Source organism: Salmo salar, chromosome 02 (assembly GCF_965601325.2).
Source record: "Salmo salar chromosome 02, fSalSal1, whole genome shotgun sequence".
NCBI classification, from domain to species: Eukaryota; Metazoa; Chordata; class Actinopteri; order Salmoniformes; family Salmonidae; genus Salmo; species Salmo salar.
In genome coordinates, this window is record NC_138292.1 from 69,734,471 (window position 1) to 69,755,408 (window position 20,938).

General features: G+C 41.3%; 2 protein-coding genes across 2 annotated transcripts; both read left to right on the plus strand.

Moving 5' to 3' along the window:
- Positions 1–241: 241 nt before the first annotated feature.
- LOC106591120 (active regulator of SIRT1) lies at positions 242–4,919 on the plus strand. The gene is made up of 4 exons (XM_014182309.3): positions 242–426; positions 2,342–2,524; positions 3,849–3,946; positions 4,268–4,919. Exons 1-4 carry the CDS (start codon positions 372–374, stop codon positions 4,415–4,417), a joined length of 486 nt encoding a protein of 161 aa, XP_014037784.1. The 5' UTR covers positions 242–371; the 3' UTR covers positions 4,418–4,919.
- A 3,030-nt stretch (positions 4,920–7,949) lies between these two features.
- Positions 7,950–20,361, plus strand: LOC106591111 (uncharacterized). The gene is made up of 12 exons (XM_014182303.3): positions 7,950–8,119; positions 9,488–9,619; positions 15,673–15,798; positions 15,999–16,130; positions 16,472–16,555; positions 17,387–17,539; positions 17,934–17,979; positions 18,060–18,111; positions 18,209–18,338; positions 18,564–18,752; positions 19,025–19,197; positions 19,294–20,361. Exons 1-12 carry the CDS (start codon positions 8,117–8,119, stop codon positions 19,553–19,555), a joined length of 1,482 nt encoding a protein of 493 aa, XP_014037778.1. The 5' UTR covers positions 7,950–8,116; the 3' UTR covers positions 19,556–20,361.
- The last annotated feature ends 577 nt before the right edge of the window (positions 20,362–20,938 follow it).

Consider the following 20,938-nt stretch of genomic DNA (forward strand, 5'->3'; position numbering starts at 1 on the left):
CCCACATTTTCCCACCGTATCCATAACCAATTAATATAGGATCAGATCATGAACTTTATAAAGCATGTATTTTAATAATGTCTAAATAATAATAAGGCTAAATAACCTCATTAACATGACCTTATGTGTTTTCTATGACATGTCATCATTTTTCCAAAAGCGAAAGGTATTTTGACAACAATCCGGAACCATTTTGTGATGGTTCACTTTGAAAATAGTTTCACCCGAGTAGTGATCCCCAAACACTGTTCGCCGGATGTTGAACTCACATGTTATTTTTTATAGAAGCAATATAGTTTTGCTAGATTTGCTGGAGAAATCTTAACGTTTACTCACATGTTTGTTATTTAAAAAGTAAAGTGCATATCAACATGTCGGCATCAATGATTCGGAGGGGACTGGAGTTGCTAAGCGATGACATAAAAGGTAAATTATCTACAGTAACCACGGTTTCATTAGTTAGTTGGGTCATTCCTACTTTGAGGTGCATTTTCTGCCCCTAGGAAATATCAGTTCTTATTTAGTGTAAAGTGTGCATTCCAAAGGCTTTAAGTATAATGTCAGGTGATATGTACCTTAAAAACACAAAAATATGGATTCTGAAAGGGAATTTTATGCTTTACAAAAACAAAAAGGTCAGTGGATGTAGGCGTTGTTGCCACGTCCCCAGGTGTTATTTATCAACTTCCACAAGAAGTGGAACGTTTTTTCATGATAATTGTATTTATTATATATGTTCTGTTTTTCCCTGATATCACTTTCCACCCGTTTAGTTTGTTGTAATTCTCCATTTAAGAAAACAACCCCTTCCTACAATGACACCACATTCAGGAAATGTCATAATTTCTTTGATGGGAAAACTATGGTACAAAGCTAAATAAATATGAACACTCAGCTTTATCTGTTTGTCCATGTTTCATGTTAGTCTGTATGTCCAACTCATAAATGTTCACCCTGTTAGGCAAAATTATAGAGAGAAAATATATTTGATAGAGAAGTTAAAATCCTGTTCAAGTGTTCACCATTATGCGAGCTCAATCTTGCTCCTTCATAGAGCTATGGCAAATTTAGGCAAAACATTTCAACCCAGTTAGGATTATGCACCTAACAAATTGGAAAATGCGCCCAAAAAGTTCCTGAGCTTGACCCGCATGTTTTTTGGAAAGTCAAACATCCTTTTTCTGATAGGAAAAAAAATATGTGTGCGTGTTCTAAAGTTTTGAGGTCCAAATGACACCGCATTGTGGGAATGACTGAGCTAGCTATGTTAGCTTCGATGCAACCAAGATCGTGTCCAGCACAATGTAAATAGTCTCTTGGTTGCATCGAAGCTATAGCTATCTATGAAACACCAAGGGCACAGGTTGAGAGCAGTTTATGACAATTCAATTGGCTTTCCAGACGTAGATCTTTAGTTCGGTGATGTTCCTATTTATTGCAGATAAACGACATACAGCTACTTTGCATAATATAAATACCGAAATGTCACAACGTGAAAGAAAGGTGCATTTCATACGTGTTGTAGTGAGACCCGTTCGACTTTATCGTGAAACGCTTACTTATGATCCCTTCCCCAACACTGCATAGTTAAAAAGTACGGAAAAAATATATAATTAGCTAAAAAAAACAATAGGAAAATAGTAGCTAACACAATGGAATAACAATAACGAGGCTATATACAAGGAGTACCGGTACTGAGTCAATGTGCAGGGGTACGAGGTAGTAATATGTACATGTAGGTTGGGGTAAAAGTGACAAGGCAATCAGCATAGATAATAAACAGAGTAGCCACAACATGTGTGAAAGTGTATCTGTGTGTGTGAGCGTGTGTATGTATGTAGTGTGTTGCGAGTGTCAGTGTTGTGAGTGTGCATAGAGTCAGTGCACAAAAAAGGGGGTGGGTCAATGTAAATAGTCCGGGTAGCCATTTGATGAACTGTTAAGCAGTCTTATGGCTTGGGGATATAAGCTGTTCAGGAGATGTTTGCAGCTGTAGAACTTTGAGGATCTGAGGGCCCATGCCAAATCTTTTCAGCTTCCTGAGGGGGAAGAGGCGTTATCGTGCCCTCTTCACAACTATGTTTCTATGTTTGGACCATGTTAGGGTTCACATTGTTACAGTATTTATTCTATGCAAAGTAGTGTCATCTGTGGTAACACTTCCTGGTCACCACTGTGTGCCTATTTACACGTGACCTATTAGCCCGTGTGAAACATCCCTAGACAGACCACATACACAACACACATGAGCACATAATATAAGCAGTCCAAAATGTCTCGTACACAAATGTCTCTCTCTCACTCCCCCTTTCTCCCTCCCTATCTCCCTCTGCGGTGTCAGATGGTAGCAAGAAGCAGAAGAGCGCGGCCAAGAAGAAGCACACACCGAGCAAGGCCGAGGTGATGGGCCTGGTGAGCACCAACCGTCAGGGCGTCAGCAGGCAGGTCCGGCGGCTGCAGGGGCGTCTCGGTCCGGGGAAGAGCAAGGCCACCGTCAAAGATAAGAGGATCAAGTCTGCCGTCGGTGAGTGGCTCAACGCGTTCAGAGGCACAAAGCATTTCTGTGCACTGTGCAGAAAAACGAACACATTAATTCATGTAGGGATGGTCTGGTACATATAAATATAGTCTAGTAATTATTTTGCTATGGTCTCTGTTCATGCTATTTCTATGTTCTGGTTGATGTCATGCAACTAGCTAGAATGTTTTTTTTTTTTTCTTGGGTTGAGGATCATGCTCTTCTCTTAGCTATTTGTTGACTTGTGTGTCTGAAGAAGGAAACTAGTCTGTCTGTGAAACTGGTGTCAGTGTATCAGCTTCCTGGTGTAGTCCAGGGGAATTCAACTCTTACCCTATGAGATATTAATGAATTATACCCACCTGGTGTCCCAGGTCTATTGTTTTTGCTCACAGGGTCGAAACATAATTACAAATAATTTGTAGACTGCAAATGAGTGGTGTAAAAATACTTTAAAGTACTACTTAAGTAGTTTTTTTGGGTATCTGTACTTTACCTTAATATTTGTAACTACTTTTACTTAAACTCATTCCTAAAGGAAATGATGTACATTTTACTCCATATGTTTTCCCTGACACCCAAAAGTACTCTTTACAATTTGAATGTTTAGCAAGACAGAACATGGTCCAATTCACACACTTTTCAAGAGGACATCCCTGGTCATTACTACTGCCTCTGATCTAGCAGACTAACTAATCACAAATGCTTCGTTTGTAAATGATGTCTGAGTGAAAAATAACACATTGTGCCTACTGGTTTGCTTAATATAAGTAATTAGAAATGATTCCTCATTTTGATACTTAAGTACACCTGAGTCATTTTCTATTAAGGTATCTTTACTTTTACTCAAGTATGACAATTGGGGACTTTTTCAACCACTGCTGCATATTGACCGCAAGAAGCCCAAACGGATATAATATTTGACTAAAACATAATAATTTCTAACCTTGCTTACATTTGTATACGATCACATACAGTATCTCTTTATTATATGTGGGAATACTTTGGAACCTGAAAATGAAAATCACTTGGAGCTGATTTGCGTTTGTTTTTACAGTCTGTCCAATAATAAAAATGAAACGCTAATCAAATCAATAGAATCACACGGGCCGCCAGTTGAGGAACCCTGGTCTAGTCTGTCTGTATACCTGGTGTCAGTGTGTCAGCCTCGTGGGCCAACTCCTTACCATCCTCTTTTGTCTCCATCTTGTGTTTCTGTAGATTATGCGTAGGCCTTCTGTGCAAACTCCTCAGGTCATATCATTTAGTGTCTGTGTCATGGACTTTGTCTTGACCTCTGAACTGTGATGTCATGTCTTTGTGTTTCCAGAGGAGTTCAGGAAGAAGCAGGGGAAGAGCCATCTGAGCTCCAACCTGCTGTACTTCCTGGGGACGGGCTTCAGAGCTACAGACTCCGACACTATGAAGGTAAGAGACAGTCTGACAGTTCAAATCTAACTACTACTACTATGGAGGATAGTTGGTTCAGGTCTTTGGTTCCTGTCATGACTTTTGATTGATTTGGTCAAATAACTGCAGATACATTTGGATTGTGTTCATTAAAACGGGAAAATGTTTTAACATTTCGAAACGGAAAGCAAAAATGTCGTGTTTTATTTTATTGGATAGGTCCTATCCCTGTTTCAGTCCATTTGTCTTGTAAGTGCCTAATGAACGTGACCCTCTTATGGGTGAATCACACAGTGTAAGAAATTAAGATAAACTGTCTCCCCTCTTATTCCCCTTCAGATCGTCAACCAGAATTTGGGCCGGCAGTCTCGACACCGTCCGGACCGCCCGGTCAAGAAAGCCCCCAAGGAGAAGTCTGTGTTCACAGAGGATGAGTTCCAACAGTTCCAGAAGGAATACTTTGGCAGAACTGTGGAGGAGGGGAACTAGACAGATTCTAGTTCCAGAGACTTAAGGCTGCTTTCCAATTCCAGAGGTGTGCGCTTCACACTCCTTGCCATGGATTGCAAATTTCACCATTGTTAAAGGTCTAATGCAGCCGTATTTCAATATCGACTAATTTATGGGTAACAATTAAGTATCTTACTGTGATTGTTTTTAAAATAACATGGTCAAAGATAAACAAAAATACCTTCTTAGCAAAGAGCAATTTCTCAAACAATTATCTTCCCATGACTGTCTGGGAGTGGTCTGAGTGGGGAGGGATAAAACTAGCTGTTATTGGCAGAGAGGTTGGAACTCTCTTATTGGTCTAGCAACTAATTTACCTGCTGGTGATGTCACCAGGCAGGCCAAAACTCCATCTCACCAAAACAGGCTGACATTTTAGGTGGTCTTTTCAAACAGCTTACTCTAACAGGGCATTTTCACAGTATTATTCCAACCTCCTAGGAGAGGGAGGGGGGAGAGAGGAAAAAAAACAGTAAAATCACATTTTGGACTGCAATGGGCCTTTTTAAATCCATGGGAGAATGTGGGTTTAGTTCCAGAGCCAATGAGGACTTGGTAAAGAGATCGGACACTTGACGGATTTTAATTTTTGGCCAAAGTACTTCACTTTGGACTTGGAATGTGATACTGCGCTACATGGACAACAAGTGACTGACTGTTAAGTGGCCTTGAGGCTCATTCCAAATTTGTTCTATTCATGCAGGAGAAAATAGTAAACTTTCAGAGAAACAAAAGTATTGTTTAAAACTTCATTTTCTACTTGTCTTCAAATCGATTTTCAGAGAATTTCTTCTTTCCTTGTGTTAAAAAGATGAAATCACAATGAACTAGAGTATGCTGTTTTATTAAGTGAATTTTTCAGAAAGTAAATGTCTTGTCCCTTTGATTTGTAAACAATGAATAAAAGTATTTAGAACAATGTCTTGAAGCCTACACAAACTGATGCAGCAGTAGGGGTGTGACGGTCATGAAATTTGTGTTAGCCGTTAACTGTCATGTAAATCATTGCGCTGTCACAGTCATTTACCATTAACATAAACATGTTTTGTATCTCTGGGCATACAAGTCGCTGATGTGTGCCTTTGGAACCGCTACATTTCAAACAGTAATAATTCCATTTAATATTGACCATCACAAAAATGTTCCATTGTTTAGGCACGTCTTAACTAAGAAACATAATACAAATAAAATGTATTTCAAAAGAACGGAATAGCATATTCTGGGTGTATAGCCCCTGTATGCCAGGCTTACGCTGTTCTGTCTATGCACGATACTCCCACCCACCCAAAGTAATTAGACGGACGAAGATGATGCATAGTGAGGTCAGACAATGTAACCTTGATAATGACGTCACTACAAAGGCAATAGGAATTCCCATCAAACACTTCATTATGCTGTATAACAGACGCTTTCATCCAAACCGACATGTAGTCATGCGTGCATACATTTTACATATCGGTGGTCCTGGTATTCAAACCCACTACCCTGGTGTTACAAGCGCCGTGGTCTACCAATGGATTGAATTTAAATAAGCTGAATTCTGAGGATAAATGGTGATGGGAGTGCATCATCTTTAATCAATGGTGTAGACTAGAGATTTCCATTATGAATAGGCCCAACTCTCTTAGGCTGTGTTTACACAGCCACCCTAAAAACCCAAATCTGATTTTCTTTATAGACATTTTTTTTTCTTCTGAATGTCCACATGTGAACCATATCAGATATGCACATTCACACTTGATGTAGCCTCTGAAGTAGCACACAGATTTCACTGTTCCTTTAAATTCTGGGGTGGTTGTCATGGTAACGACGGGTTGTAAAAATAATCTATAACTATAATTTCTAAACAAAACCTGAGTGTCCAGAGGTCGCATATAGAGAGCAATTAATAGTAGTCCTAATGGCGTCTTTTTGTAGGCACTAACTCCGTCATGGTTAGTTTGCCAACACCTATTGAACCCTTTCTGTGTTTACAAATATTGCCGTACGAGGGCGATGCGCGGAAGTTGGTGGCAGAACACGGAGTTCATATAGAACGCTAACAAAAAAATGCTGTGTACACGTTGCTTATGAGTGCATTTCACACTACTTTTGAATTATAATTGGGTTTTAAGTCTCATATAAATGTCCTGCTTAAAATAATGTTTGTGTCATCCTCGCAAATCAACTGCATTATACTTAAGCGCTTCAACCAGTAAAATGGCTCTTTAGCTAGCTTTTGCTACAGCCTATGTCTATGAGCATTCTAGCTAACAACTGTTGCATCCAAAATATTTATTTTGCTAAGATCATAACCAAATATAGTCTTAGCAACTGTTCAAGCTAGAATCAAAACATAATTGTAAGCGTATGTGAACCCCAAAAAGTTATGTTGTTTACAAGTAATAACGTAAATCTAGGCTATGTTGAATGGGCGCAGGTGGCGATGGCTTTCTTACTACAGCCAAGAGTCGCGTGACGTCAGTGTGTTGTGTATGGGAAAATGAATGGAGTTTTTGGATAAACACCGAAAATAAGGTCTGTGGTGAATACAGGCTTAGGAGATCTTATACGTTTTGTTCTATGAGAATCTTTATCAGCTAACGTCACTTTTTGTGAATTTTGAAGCATTTATGTAATCATATAAAGAACATAAAAAGCCTCATAATTCATAAAGGTCATGTTCACTGACGGATATTATCTCATAGAACAAAACGTATAAGATCTCCTAAGCCTGTGTTAACCTCAGACCTTATTTTTCGTCATTTATCCCAAACCCCTATTCTTTGTCCATTCATTTTCTCCATAGGAATGGCTGAACGAAGCAGAGGTAATTCATTTCCGTTTTTTAGGACTACAAACTGGCGAGCTCTATGGAGGATTGGGTTAGAACCAGGATTGAGATCCACATATGGACGTTGTATAAATCGGAAGTCAAACGATCAGATTCAATGGCTGGTTTTTTTTTCACTAGTTGGTCTTTTGACCGATCATCCCAGAAAAATGATCCGATGTAAAAAGATCTGATGTGATTGGTCAAAAGACCAATTAGTGGAAAAATATATCTGAATTGGCCTGCCTGTGTAAACGCTGCCTTAATAGCCTATATGGCTCTGAATGGAAGTAGACTAACATCATAATTAGAGTGATTAAATATGGTGCAAGCACAGGGAGGTCAAACAATGTAACAGTGAGTTTTAAAGGAATCACACTCCCACCCAGCGACATGTACTAAGAGGTGGGCCATAGAGAATGATAGAGGCCTCTAGCAGCCAAAAGGCAGTTTTAGCATGGGCAGTGCCATTGAGGGATTCCACCCTTTTAAAGTAGTCAACTGGGTGGAGATTCCTATGGGTTGTAGCCTCAATGGCGCTGCCCATGCTGTCACATATATAATGGAACAGATATAAAGATGAGTCCTCTATCTGTCTCTGGTTAGGAGAATTGGGTTAAGGTCAGGAAAAGGCTTAGCTAAAAAAAACTATCAACGTTTGATGTCAAATTTGACAAAAGCTGTATCCAGTCTAGACATGACCTTATCAAGTGGGTGATCAATCAAGGTGATGATGGAGAAAGCCTTTATAGGCTCTGCCCCCAGAATAAGTAGATCGCAGGTGCAGCACATAATTGAACCAGTCTCCTCTTTGTTGGGAGTAGATCAGTGAGAAACTGCTTTGTGGCAAAAGACTGACATCTGAAATGGTAAGGGCCTTGTCTTATCTGTGGAATAGTAGGACTCCGAGTCTGGTTTGATTTAACATTTAATGTGTTGACTGACTGAGAATACTTGGAAATGTGGAAATTAACCGTGCATGCAGTAGATGGAATGCAGACCGTGGGACATAGGACGCCTTCGTTAGCGGCCGTTCAAACAAAGTAGATATTCGTCATGACTTGTTTTCCAACAGGCCCTAAGGTTACTAAAATCCGATGTCGCTGTTTTTGCGGTATAATATTTAGTTGTCGGATTACCAATAAATTTAGATTAAAGTAGTAACGGTTATCGAAGTTGTTTGCGATGGATGAAGATAATCAGATATTGACTGAATTATCACACAATAAAACATTACTTGCATGGACAAACAACTGCGTTCAGGCATTTGGAACTCAGGTAGGCCTATTACATTTATTGTAACGTTTACGTTTTTATTTTTTTCTTATAATACAAATCAGGAGTGCATCAGTGCTTCTACACCTGCATTGCTTGGGGTTTTAGGCTGGGTTTCTGTACAGCACTTTGAGATATCAGCTAATGTAAGAAGGGCTTTAAAAATAAATTTGATTTTGATTTGATCCAGTATTTTGACTGACTCTTTCACCTCTTCGATTCGGCCACCGACGTTCACCCCAAAAAATCGTCTCAAAGAGCCGTCCGTTCGAGAGCGACCCATCACTAGCCAACAGCGCGCAGATGCAGTGCGGATAAACTAATCATGATGAGATTATTGGTAAGAGCGATAATACTTTTATCAAGCATCGGTCACCAGAATAAGTCTCTTAAAGACGTGTAATTTTGACCATGGCATATTTAATTGAAATACTGTAGAATTCCATTCATTCCTATGGAGACTGCGCCTACTGGGGAGTGCCAATTATGGCTGACCTGTTGCTTCAAAGCCTTTCAATGGCCAATAATGCATACCATCAGCAATCCAGGGTTTATATTCATCATTGATTTGGCCCCATATTCCTAGAATGCAATGACTACATCAAGCTTGTGACTCTACAAACGTGTTGGATGCATTTGCTATTTGTTTTGGGTGTTTCAGATTATTTTGTGCCCAATGTAAATAATGTATTGTCAATTTTGTGAATAGAATGTTTCTGAACACTTCTACATAATGTTGATGCTAGTATAATTATGGCCAATCCTGTATAATGAGTAAGAAAGTTGAGGCACAAATACCATACCCCCAAGACATGCTAACCTCTCACCAATAACAGGGGAGGTTAGCATTTTTGGGGGAGGGGGGAGTGTGTTTCTTATCATTCACACTTCATTCAAGAATATCATAGTAGCATCCACATTATGTAGAAATGTTCAGAAACCCAGTCCCACTCCCCCAACAGTCTTCACCTCTGGTGCCCCACCCAAAGAATAGCTTTCTGGGCAACCCTGAGGAGAGTGACCCCCTGATGAGATGGAGAATTGGTTCGCCCTCTGTATCTCATACACTTGACCCAGGGGTTGGTGAAGGCAGGGTAAGACACTGTCCATAAACTAAGAGATTCAAATCAACCCACTCCCTCTGCCCTCAGAACACCTTCAATTTGTCAGGCGATGGACTTTACAAGGTGTCGAAAGCATTCCACAGATGCTGTCCCATGTTGACTCCAATGTTTCCCACAGTTGTCAAGTTGGCTGGATGTCCTTTGGGTAGCGGAGCTTTATTGATACACACAGGAAACTGTTGAGTGGAAAAACCCAGCACTGTTACAATTCTTGACACAAACCGGTACGCCTGGCACCTACTACCAAACCCTGTTCAAAGACACTTAAATATTTGGTCTTTCCCATTCACCCTCTGAATGGTGCACAATCCATGTCTCAAGGCTTAAATCCTTAACTTGACTCCTCCCCTTCATCTACACTGATTTGAAGTGAATTTAACATGTGACATCAATAAGGGATTGTAGCTTTCACCTGGTCAGTCTATGTATGGAAAGAGCAGGTGTTCATAATATTTTGAATTATCAGTGTACCTTGTCTTAAATTCCTTTCTGTTTGAACTGTATTTTCCCTTTGTCTCCCATTGACATCAATGGGAGACAGAGTGAACGTTCTACTTGAGTGGAAGTTACATTTCTCCCCAGAGTGCATGGTCTCTGAAATAACTTTTTTTTACTCCTCTCAGGAGAGGAGTCCAGTTTGGCAACACAGGAAATTTGTACGGTGAGATAAAATGAAAGCGTCAGTCAGCTCTAAATGGGAAATTGGCCCCAAGTGGCATATTTTCGATGTAAAAGTACACTGTCTCTACACAGGAAGAAAACAAAGTGCTCTGTTTATTACAACCTCAACTAGCGGCAACCGGAGTTTACTAATGTAACCCCGGTTCTATGAACCAAGTGCACATTTTCTCACGCACTCACCCCTAGTCTGGGAAACCCTGCATTAGTGAGACAAACTGGGTACATTAAGTCTGCCTGGGTTCAGTTGTGCATCAGAATGGCTACTACGTTTCATCGTCAAATCTATTGTTGTGAACCAAATCACTAAAAGAAAATGGATTTAGTCATGTTCATTTCACTGACTCTCTCAATGGGCCTTGTAAAAGTGTACCATATAACTGCACCGGGGACTACAGTCAATTGTTATACGGGCTGTGTTTCCCTGGTCCTCCAGTACCCCAACAATAGTTTGTTGTAGCCCTGGACAAACATGCCTCATTGAGGGTTTGATTAGTTGAATCAGGTGTGCGTGTCCAGGGTTACAATAAAAATGTGTACTGGTGGGGGTGGTACTCCAGGACAAGGGTTGGGAAACACTGCATAACAACTGACTCTGTAGTCCCTGGTGCAGTGTGCATGGTGTTATCAAGTTGATGCAGAAAACCCTTCTTTTCTAGGCACTGCCCTCTGAATAGTAGATTGATGCACACAAAGTAATCTCTCTCCTATTGTGAGTGGAGAAAGGAGAGGAAGTGTGAGGTAAACCATGCTTTATGACAAGACAAATATCCAGAGAAGTTCAGACAGGGGAATACTGGTATATCTGAGATGGCAAAGGTAAGGGACTTTTTCATTTGCCTGAGGAGTTTTATGACTGAAGTGCAATGATAAGCTTATAACTAAGTCTGACACTAACATTGTGCAGCAACAGTGTTTGAAAGATGTTTGTAGCCATCTTTGTGTCACGAATGTGTTTCACACAATCTAAATGCAAAAAGTCAGAGTGAAAAGGATGGAATGGCAAGGCTCAGTGTCAACAGCTGAAATATCGAGTCCAACTGGATAGACAAGGCAATTACATCCAGGGTTCTTTCTCCACTGCAAAATAAAACAAAGATTTTTTTTAGGCAGATATAAAACTATTGCATTGATAAGTTTACTGAAGATGAATTATGCATTTATGGTAGAAGTGTTTTGGGGCGATCATGATGGAACGTTCCTAGTGGGAGTTCCTGGAAAGAGTACTTAGGTGCTCAGTTGGTCTTTGGAGGGAGAGCAGCCTGCTCTCCCTCAGGACAGGTAACAGGTTGGGTAGAGTACAGTCATACTTGAGTTTTCTTAAAGGCCAAGAGTTGTTGCCTGGCTAGTAGACAAATACTTTCATAGAGCAAAAGATACTCTATGTCAACGTCCTGTTATTTTCTGTACAAGGTTTATTGGCCAATTCGTTCTGTCTCCTCACTGTCTGATCAGCCGCCTCGGCTTCTCTTTCACACCCACCCATACGTATGGGCGTAAGCATCTGCCCCTGATGCCAAAGGCTGCATGTACGAATAGAAAATGACAATCGTTGGATATTTTTGTTTTAAGCCTTAACCATTTGGAGTTAATGCCTAACCTTAAACAATTCAAAATTTGATGTTTGAAAAACATGGATGAACATCTAATTCTGGCGTGAGACGAGAGCCGGTAGACGTGTGAAATGCCTTTCTTGAAGGTCTAACCCCAACAATGTAGAACAAAAACACACGATATAAAAACACGATTAAGTAAGCATGCTATATACATGCAAGAGAACTTCACTGAACTTTCTGTTTTCCCCATTAACACTAAACGTTTCTCTCTGTTTGAATTGTGATTGAATCAACACTATTAGCCACTTTCATTGCAACATACCGAAACGAGTAAATGGCTTGTTTTGAGGTACATGTAGCGACGTGTGCACATTGGTAAATGTGTTCAAAGCTAGCAAAGGATAATTAGCTATTAGCCCAGTTCTAGGTAATTTGTAGTCAGCAATGGGGGACTGATTGCTTCCTACAAGAGCACAAAATGTGTGCATTTCTGGACATCTTTGAAAAGCTAGCTTTTTTTGTCTTAAATGGGAATTGTTCTATTTTGAGACAGGCATGAATAAGCGAAGTAGCCAATAGGCAGAGGGTAGCATCAGTGAGAATGTCTGGTCTGCTGAGCGCAGAACACTGAGGCTGTACCCACTTTAGTTTTAAGTGGTCAAGTAGGCTACTGTGGCTATTTCATTATAATGAAGGCCTACTAGAGGGGCTTACAATGGAGACAATGTATCCCAATATAGTTTAACATGGAACTGGCTGTTCTATTATTCAGCCTACAGTAGCAGCTAATGTGTGTTGTTCAATGTAGGCCTACATTCCATGAGACTTTTGGGAAAAAAACATGCAGGGCTTGACATTAACCTGTTTATCCACTTGTCCTTCAGACAAGGTGACTGAAAATGCTGTGGTGTTTGATGCAAGAAACCACTTTACAAAATAAAAAAGCATCGTCACTATATAGCTCTCGCTTTGATGTCAAGCACATATACTCACGACCGCTCATGCTGTAAACACAGTCCAGTTCAAAGTGAATGGCACAGATCCATATATGGCAATGGTCTGTTTGCATATAGGCCTACTGCAGCTCTGATTTGGTTATGGCGCACGGGGTCTGTGTAGAGTATGGGTCGTGCCTGTCGATGCTATAGAATTCTACTTTGTAGGCAGAAAGTGTCAATCTCTTGCATAGTTCATTTTTTATTTCGTTATCGTTAAATTGAAAGTGGCTAATTGTGTTGCCTCGATCACAATTCCCACAGTAAAGGGGAAATGTTTATGTAACACTAAGGGGGCAAACTCTAGAAAATTGAGTGATGTTCAATCTCATGCTTCTGTGTGCACTGATATTTCTTCTGTGCTGCAGTCCCGGGGGAGCTGCGTGCTAGCACAGGCATGCAGCTCAGAGGGAACATCGGTCTTGAATACAAAGTGTTAAGTTTGGTGCAAATCCAACACATCACTGAGTACCGCTTCATATTTTCAAGCATGGTGGCTGCATCATTTATGGGTATGCATGTCATTGGCAAAGACTAGGGATTTGTTTAAATAAATGAAATAGAGCTAATAACAGGCAAAATCTTAGAGGAAAACCTGGTTGTCTGCTTTTCAACAGAGACAAATTCACCTTTTGAGTAGGACAATAACCTAACACAAGGCCAAATATACACTGGAGTTGCTTACCGAGACGACTTTGAATGTTTTACTTCAATTGGCTTAAATCTATGGCAAGACTTAAATGGATAGGAGTATGAATACATTCTGAATGCACTGTGTACAGAACATTATGAACATCAGCTTTAACCTGGATAGTCTATGTAGTGGAAAGAGCTATGATTCCTTACTGATGTCACTTGTTAAATCCACTTCAAACAGTGAAGGGAGGTGGGGGGGACAGGTTAAATAAGATTGTTTTAAATGTCTTGAGACATGGATTGTGGCCAAAAGTTGAGAATGACACAAATATTAATTTTCAAAGTCTGCTGCCTCAGTTTGTATGATGGCAATTTGCATATACTCCAGAATGTTATGAAGAGTGATCAGATGAATTACAATTAATTGCAAAGTCCCTCTTTGCCATGCAAATGACCTGAATCCCCCAAAAACATTTCCACTGCATTTCAGCCCTGCCACAAAAGGACCAGCTTACGTGTCAGTGACACTTTTGTTTACACAGGTGTGAGTGTTGACGAGGACAAGGCTGGAGGTCACTCTGTCATGCTGATTGAGTTCGACTAACAGACTGGAAGCTTCAAAAGGAGGGTGGTGCTTGGAATCATTGTTCTTCTGTCAATCATGGTTACCTGCAAGGAAACATGTGCTGTCATCATTGCTTTGCACAAAAAGGGCTTCACAGGCAAGGATATTGCTGCCAGTAAGATTGCACCTAAATCAACCATTTAGCGCATCAAGAACTTCAAGGAGAGCGGTTCAATTGTTGTGAAGAAGGCTTCAGGGCGACCAAGAAAGTCCAGCAAGCACCAGGACCGTCTCCTAAAGTTGCTTCAGCTGCGGGATCGGGGCACCACCAGTACAGCGCTTGCTCAGGGATGGCAGCAGGCAGGTGTGAGTGCATGCGCAATGAGGCGAAGACTTTTGGAGGCTGGCCTGGTGTCAAGAAGGGCAGCAAAGAAGCCACTTCTCTCCAGGAAAAACATCAGTGACAGACTGATATTCTGCAAAAGGTACAGGGATTGGACTGCTGAGAACTGGGGTAAAGTCGTTTTCTCCGAAATCCCCTTTCCGATTGTTTGGGGCATTTGGAAAAAAGCTTGTCCGCAGAAGACGAGGTGAGCGCTACCATCAGTCCTGTGTCATGCCAACAGTGAAGCATCCTGAGACCATTCATGTGTGGGGTTGCGTCTCAGCCAAGGGAGTGGGCTCACTCTCAATTTTGCCTAAAAACACAGCCATGAATGAAGACTGGTACCAACACATCCTCCGAGAGCAACTTCTCCCAACCGTCCAGGAACAGTTTGACGAACAATGCCTTTTCCAGCATGATGGAGCATCTTGCCATAAGGCAAATGTGATAACTAAGTGGCTTGGGGAATATTTTGATATTTTGGGTCCATGGCCGGGAACCTCCCCAGACTTTAATCCCATTGAACGTGTGGTCAATCCTCACGAGGCGGGTGGACAAACAAAAACCCACAAACTCCAAGCATTGATTATGCAAGAATGGGCTACTGTCAGTCAGGATGTGGCCCAGAAGTTAATTGACAGCATGCCAGTGCGGATTGCAGAGGTCTTGAAAAAGGGTCAGCACTGCAAATATTGACTCTTTGCATCAACTTCATGTAATTGTCAGAAGCCTTTGACACTTAAATGCTTGTAATTATACTTCAGTATTCCATAGTAACATCTGCCCAAAATGTCTAAAGACACTGAAGCAGTAAACTTTGTGAAAATTAATATTTGTCAATCTCAACTTTTGGCCACAACAATGCGTCCCATTCAGAGGGTGAATGGGATTGACAGAAGTTAAGCGCCTTTGAAAGGGTTATGGTAGCAGGTGCCAGGCGCACCGGTTTCTGTTAAGAACTACAACGCTGCTGGGTTTTTCAAGATCAACAGTTTCCTGTGTATCAAGAATGGTCCACCACCCAAGGACATCCAGCCAACTTGACACAACTGTGGGAAGCAGCAGAGTCTAGATGAATTGAGTCTTCTGAGGGCAAAAGGGGGGAGGGGGGGTACCACTCAGTATTAGGAAGATTTTCTTAATATTTTGTACATTGTGTGTGTATATAACTATGGTGTGACACTTATTTTTTGTAACTGACGTCTTAGAAGCCAGGCACAGACCAGAAACCTCCCCCTGTGACCCAGAATAAGTGGTCGGTGGGACGTGATCCTCCACAAGAAGGTGGTTGTGACCCTCAGGATGGGGGGAGTGTGTCTGAATTCATTAAGAAGGTATCTCATCTGGTGCAGCAACACACTTCTCTTTAATTTGCTCTCATATACAGTGAGTGAATCCTGACTTCTACTTATGTCGCATTTTCCCTGTCTCCCACTGACTAACGTACAACTAAGTGGAAATTCGTCTTGAGCGGAAGTTAGGATTTACGTCAAAGTGCACTGTCTCTGAATATTACTTGAATGTTATTTTTCAGTTTGAAGCTAAAGAGGACCAGAACAAGCAGCTGGTGGTGCGTCGCCCTCTTGGCTCACCTGCTGTCATTGACAGAGAGGACTCCGATCCCCTTCTCTATGAAAAGGTTTTGGTTTCGCAGGGAACTCGTACGGTGAGACAGAACAGATGTTTAACACTCAGCTTAAATCAAATAATCATATATTGGTTGCGTACGAATCCAATTAACAATGGAACAGTAATCCAAATGCAATCTATATGTATGTATACTGGGATAATTTACACTATACTGTATACTAAGAATGACAGAGTACAGCAGTAGATATATTACAGTGAGCTATGTCAAGAATCCAGTATATAATACATATGTGGTGTGTGTAAATGTAGTAACTACAATGTACACTAGTAAAAATATTAGATTGCGCAATACGGAGAATAAATATTGCAATCTTAACACAAATACTTGTTTTTCCGAGCTGTACGTTGTTCTTCCAGTTTGGGTCGCCTGCCATCGTTGACAGAGCAGAATCCAATGACTATATCTATGAAGAGGTTTTTGTTACGCCTGAAACTCATACGGTATGACAACCAGCTACAAATACTGTTTTTACGTTTTTCACATACTTTAAGGGCCGGTTTCCCCAACCTGGACTCGGGTGGATGTAACAGTAAACAACTCAAATTAGTATATGTATTTATTTGTGGATGGCCATCATTCACTTCGTATGTTACAAATTTGCAATACATATGTTAGAAGCCAATTTGTGGTGGCTGACGATGTCTAGTGCTAACGTTAGCAAGACGGCTAGGTGGCTAATGCTAACATTAACAAGGAGTCTGTTTGCTAGGCTAGGGGTAAAGGTTAGCTAACATGCTAACTAGTTGCAAAGTAGCAAGTAGTTGCAAAGTTGTCCATAAGGCGATTTGAACATGCAACTTTTGGGTTGCTCAACATTCACACGCCAGCCCATCCATCCTTCTTCAGTTTTTGTCTTATGTAACCATACCAAACATTACATATTATATACATTTGAGTGCCCCTGATTATCGTTTACTATGTTACGTCTAGTCTGAGACCAGCCTGATTTCCCAGACCCAGATTAAGCCTAGTGCATGATTTAAAAAAATATATGCTTTATAAATATTTAGCGTACACTTGTCCAGAGCAATTTAGAGTAGTGAGTGCATTTTTTCTTCATTGGAATCAAACCCACAACCCTGGCATTGCAAGCACCATGCTCTACCAACTGTGCCACACGGGACCATTCTTAAAAGAGATTCTCTTTTGAAAGAGGTTTTTAAACCAGGACTAGGCTTGATCTTAATCTGGGAAACCGGCCTGACGTGTCATACTTTATTACAGGTCAAACAAAGTGTCCTGAAAAGTTCCTTGTATTTCTATTGTTTTAGGTAGCAGTTCAACAACCGATATGTGCAACCCATGTTCACTGTGCAAGGCCACCTCCTCCTCCATTGCCGTTAAAGCAGTCACTCCCTCTGAAAGGCAGAATCAAAACACTCTCAATAAGCAGCATTAGTGAAGAGGAACAAGATAACTTCAAGGTATTCCAAGTATGACTGAGAACCTGCTCTGTGATAATTCCCCTGGGTATAGATCTAGGATCATCTTCCACTTCCCCAGTCCTAACAGTAACAATTGGGGGGGGGGGGGGGAGAATATGCTAAACCGATCCATGATCAGAATTTACTGGAATTCACCATACACCGTAAAACCTAGCCTAAACAGCCCTAAGTGGTCAAAGGACAGGAATGAAACCACAACCACTAGCGGCTGTTGGGCCTATGTATAACCAGCTCAACTAAGCTGTCAGGCATCAATACATTGTGTATTATATTATTTACATACAGAACCTCCAAAGAATCATCACTAATGACAATTTGACCACAACCATTTGTCAAATTCACATTTCACCCTTTCATTTGATTGTTCCATCAGGATGCAGATCGTCTGATGGAATGGTGGGAGAAGGTGAAAAGTGAACGTAAGCATCACAGCCTCAAAGTACTTTGTAAATTCCAGCATAGTTTAGATGTAACTTTGATATTTTCCTCTGCCTTTTAGCATGGAAAGATCTATCTAATGACCCTAAACTGGCCAAGAAGGGAGAAGCAAAGTAAGTTATTTAGTTTAGACCCAGCTAACAAAATGTTGTGTACATTTGAATATTCTGTCATTAACCACCCTCCATACTGATGAACTTCTATATCTAGACTGTTCAAAGAGAAAGCCCAGCGGTTCCAGAATGCATTGCAGTTGTACAACCTCCTCCTGACTAAGCATGGGGAGACCCTAAAGAACTACATCATTGACCTCATCAGCATCGCAGACAACTTAGACAAGGTAGGAGTACTATAGACTACTGTACAGGCAACGTAGATGAGGTAGGAGCATGATGACCTACTGTACAGACTACTTAGACAAGGTAGGAGCACTATAGACTACTACTGTACACGCTTGTAATGCCTTTGATTTTTAATGTAAGCCTGTAACATCAATTACCCCCAAGCAGATTTAAATACAATTCTACAAATCCATTAGATTTAATTCCATTTAATTCTATCCAAGGTTTCCAAGGGAACCAAGATTGCTGGCATCACTGGGGGCGCCACGGGGGCGGTTGGAGGGGTGGCGGCTGCGGCAGGGGTGATCCTCGCCCCCTTCACCCTAGGGGCATCACTGGCCTTGACAGTGGTCGGTGTCGGTGTAGCTGCAGCTGGAGGGGTCACAGGGGCCTCTGCAGCTATCGCTAACAAAGTGAGCTGTTAGAATCCAAACGCAATCAAACTTTATTTATAGAGCATTTGAAGGATGATAGCACACTTAATATGGTTCATGCTTGATTGGACAGACACCAGGAATTTCACTTGGCCTGGGAGCCAAGTTAGTTTCCCATGAAACTCACTCAGATAAGTTCACTAAGTGTTCCATTTGGAACTTAGATACTTAAAAGAATGTTGAAGTACTGTGCATTACATCACTGTCCAACTCCTCTTCATTCCAGGAAATAAATTCTTCATCTCTCTTAGGTGAGCAATGCACAGGACAGGAAGAAGATTGAGCTGATCCTCCAGGACTACCTGGCCCTGATGGGTGACATTGAAGCCTGCTTGAGGTTCATCAACGTGGGCATGGAGCTCCTGAGAAAGCACAACCTCTCAACCCTCCAGGAGGTCGACGCAGAGGCCGTCAGAGTGGTCAGGTATGATCTTAATATACTGCATTTACTCTTGTCTGGAAATATATTGACTTTATTTTTTTAATATTTGCATGTTTTTTAAACATTAACCTAAACCAGGGTGGCCATGGTGACAGGAGTGGGTAGCTCCAGTGCCATAGAGGCCAGCAGTAAGGCATCGGGGATGCTCCAAGGCTTTGCTCTAGGCATGGATATCTATTTCACCCAGAAGAAGGATGGCAAAGGTGGGCCGAAGCTGAAGAAGGGATTGGAGTCCAAGTTTGGGAAAAAGATACGGGAAGTGGCTCAGCAGCTGAATGACGGGCTGGATGAAGTGATCAAGGTCAAATATGAGCTAGTTGAAAATAATCTCATCCTCTGAAGAAAGGGAAAGGGGGATACCTAGTCAGTTGCACAACTGAAATGTGTCTTCCGCATTTAACCCAACTCCTCAATCAGAGAAGTGCGGAGGGCTGCCTTAATCGACAGCCCTACACACACACACACACACACACACAAATGTAGTTTCCTCAAGGCTTCTTTGGGAAGGGTGATGGTTCCAGTGATAATTAAAATGTTGGGGTGGCGGCTCATTGGACTTGATGTTATGCGATTACATAATTATGGTCAGTGTCTTGTGAATTGAGACTGGTTGACAGTCAGTAGTTTTCAATTCTCTCCTCAAGGACCCTGAGCAGTTCCAGCGCTAGCGTACTTGATTCCGTTAATAGACACAATAGTAAAACCTATGGAATTTTAAAAATATGACATTGCTATTAAACCAGAATAAAATTGCCTTTTGACATGTGTTCTATATAGCCCCTAAAAGGGTTGTAACCATAGTATTTTATTAATGGTTATTTATTGAACATTTTGGTAAGTTGTATACCAGGTTTCAGTTGTGTATCACTGCAACATTTTCTATTGTCATATAAACCAATGTTGTGAATAAATAATTAGAAGACATAGATTTAGTCATGTTCATTTTTTTCACATTTCAATGAATCTCTCAATGGGCCTTGTAGGACTGTATATTATAACTGAATATGTACTCTCCGGTGCAATGATCAGGGCCGGCCCTCCTTTAGGCAAGATTAGGCCCGGCACTTGATTTTTGGGGAGGCATTATGGCAATTGGCTGCCGCCCTCCGGCGCCCCTGATCCGCTACTACACCGCCCGCGGCACCCCAGCTCATACATAGCGTTGCTGCTGTTCCCACCCCATTCCTGCGTCTCCCACTATCCTTGGTGATGTGTTTATGGGATTATTAAATTGTTAAATTAGTTTGCCAATTAAATGTTTTTTAAATAAATATATATTTGTGTGACAAACGATTAGTGATTAAAGCAGTAGCCTACCCTGTTATTAGCTAGTTAACAGTGGATATAATTTTAGCTAAACGTAATCTATAGCGTTGAAACAATTTGCTACCACGTCTAAAACTGACAAACTATGAGAAAAGAGGCACAATCTCTGAACCAAAGACATTTGCTGGTGCAATGTCCATCAGCCGGTGTGGAGAATGACAAGCCTACGAGGACTGGTCATTCATTCGCCGAAAACGACGAGCCCAGGTTCGCTGACTCTAGCAGGGAAGAGGAGGAGTCCCGAGCCAAGCACTTCCACCGATGATGACAGCTCTGGCTGGACAAGAACAGGTGGTCGCACCAGGCCTAGCCACACCTCCAAACAATGCCGGCGAAGACCCTATCTTGGACCAAGACTCAGATTCGTCGCTCCCCGTCCCGGATGACAGTTGTGGTG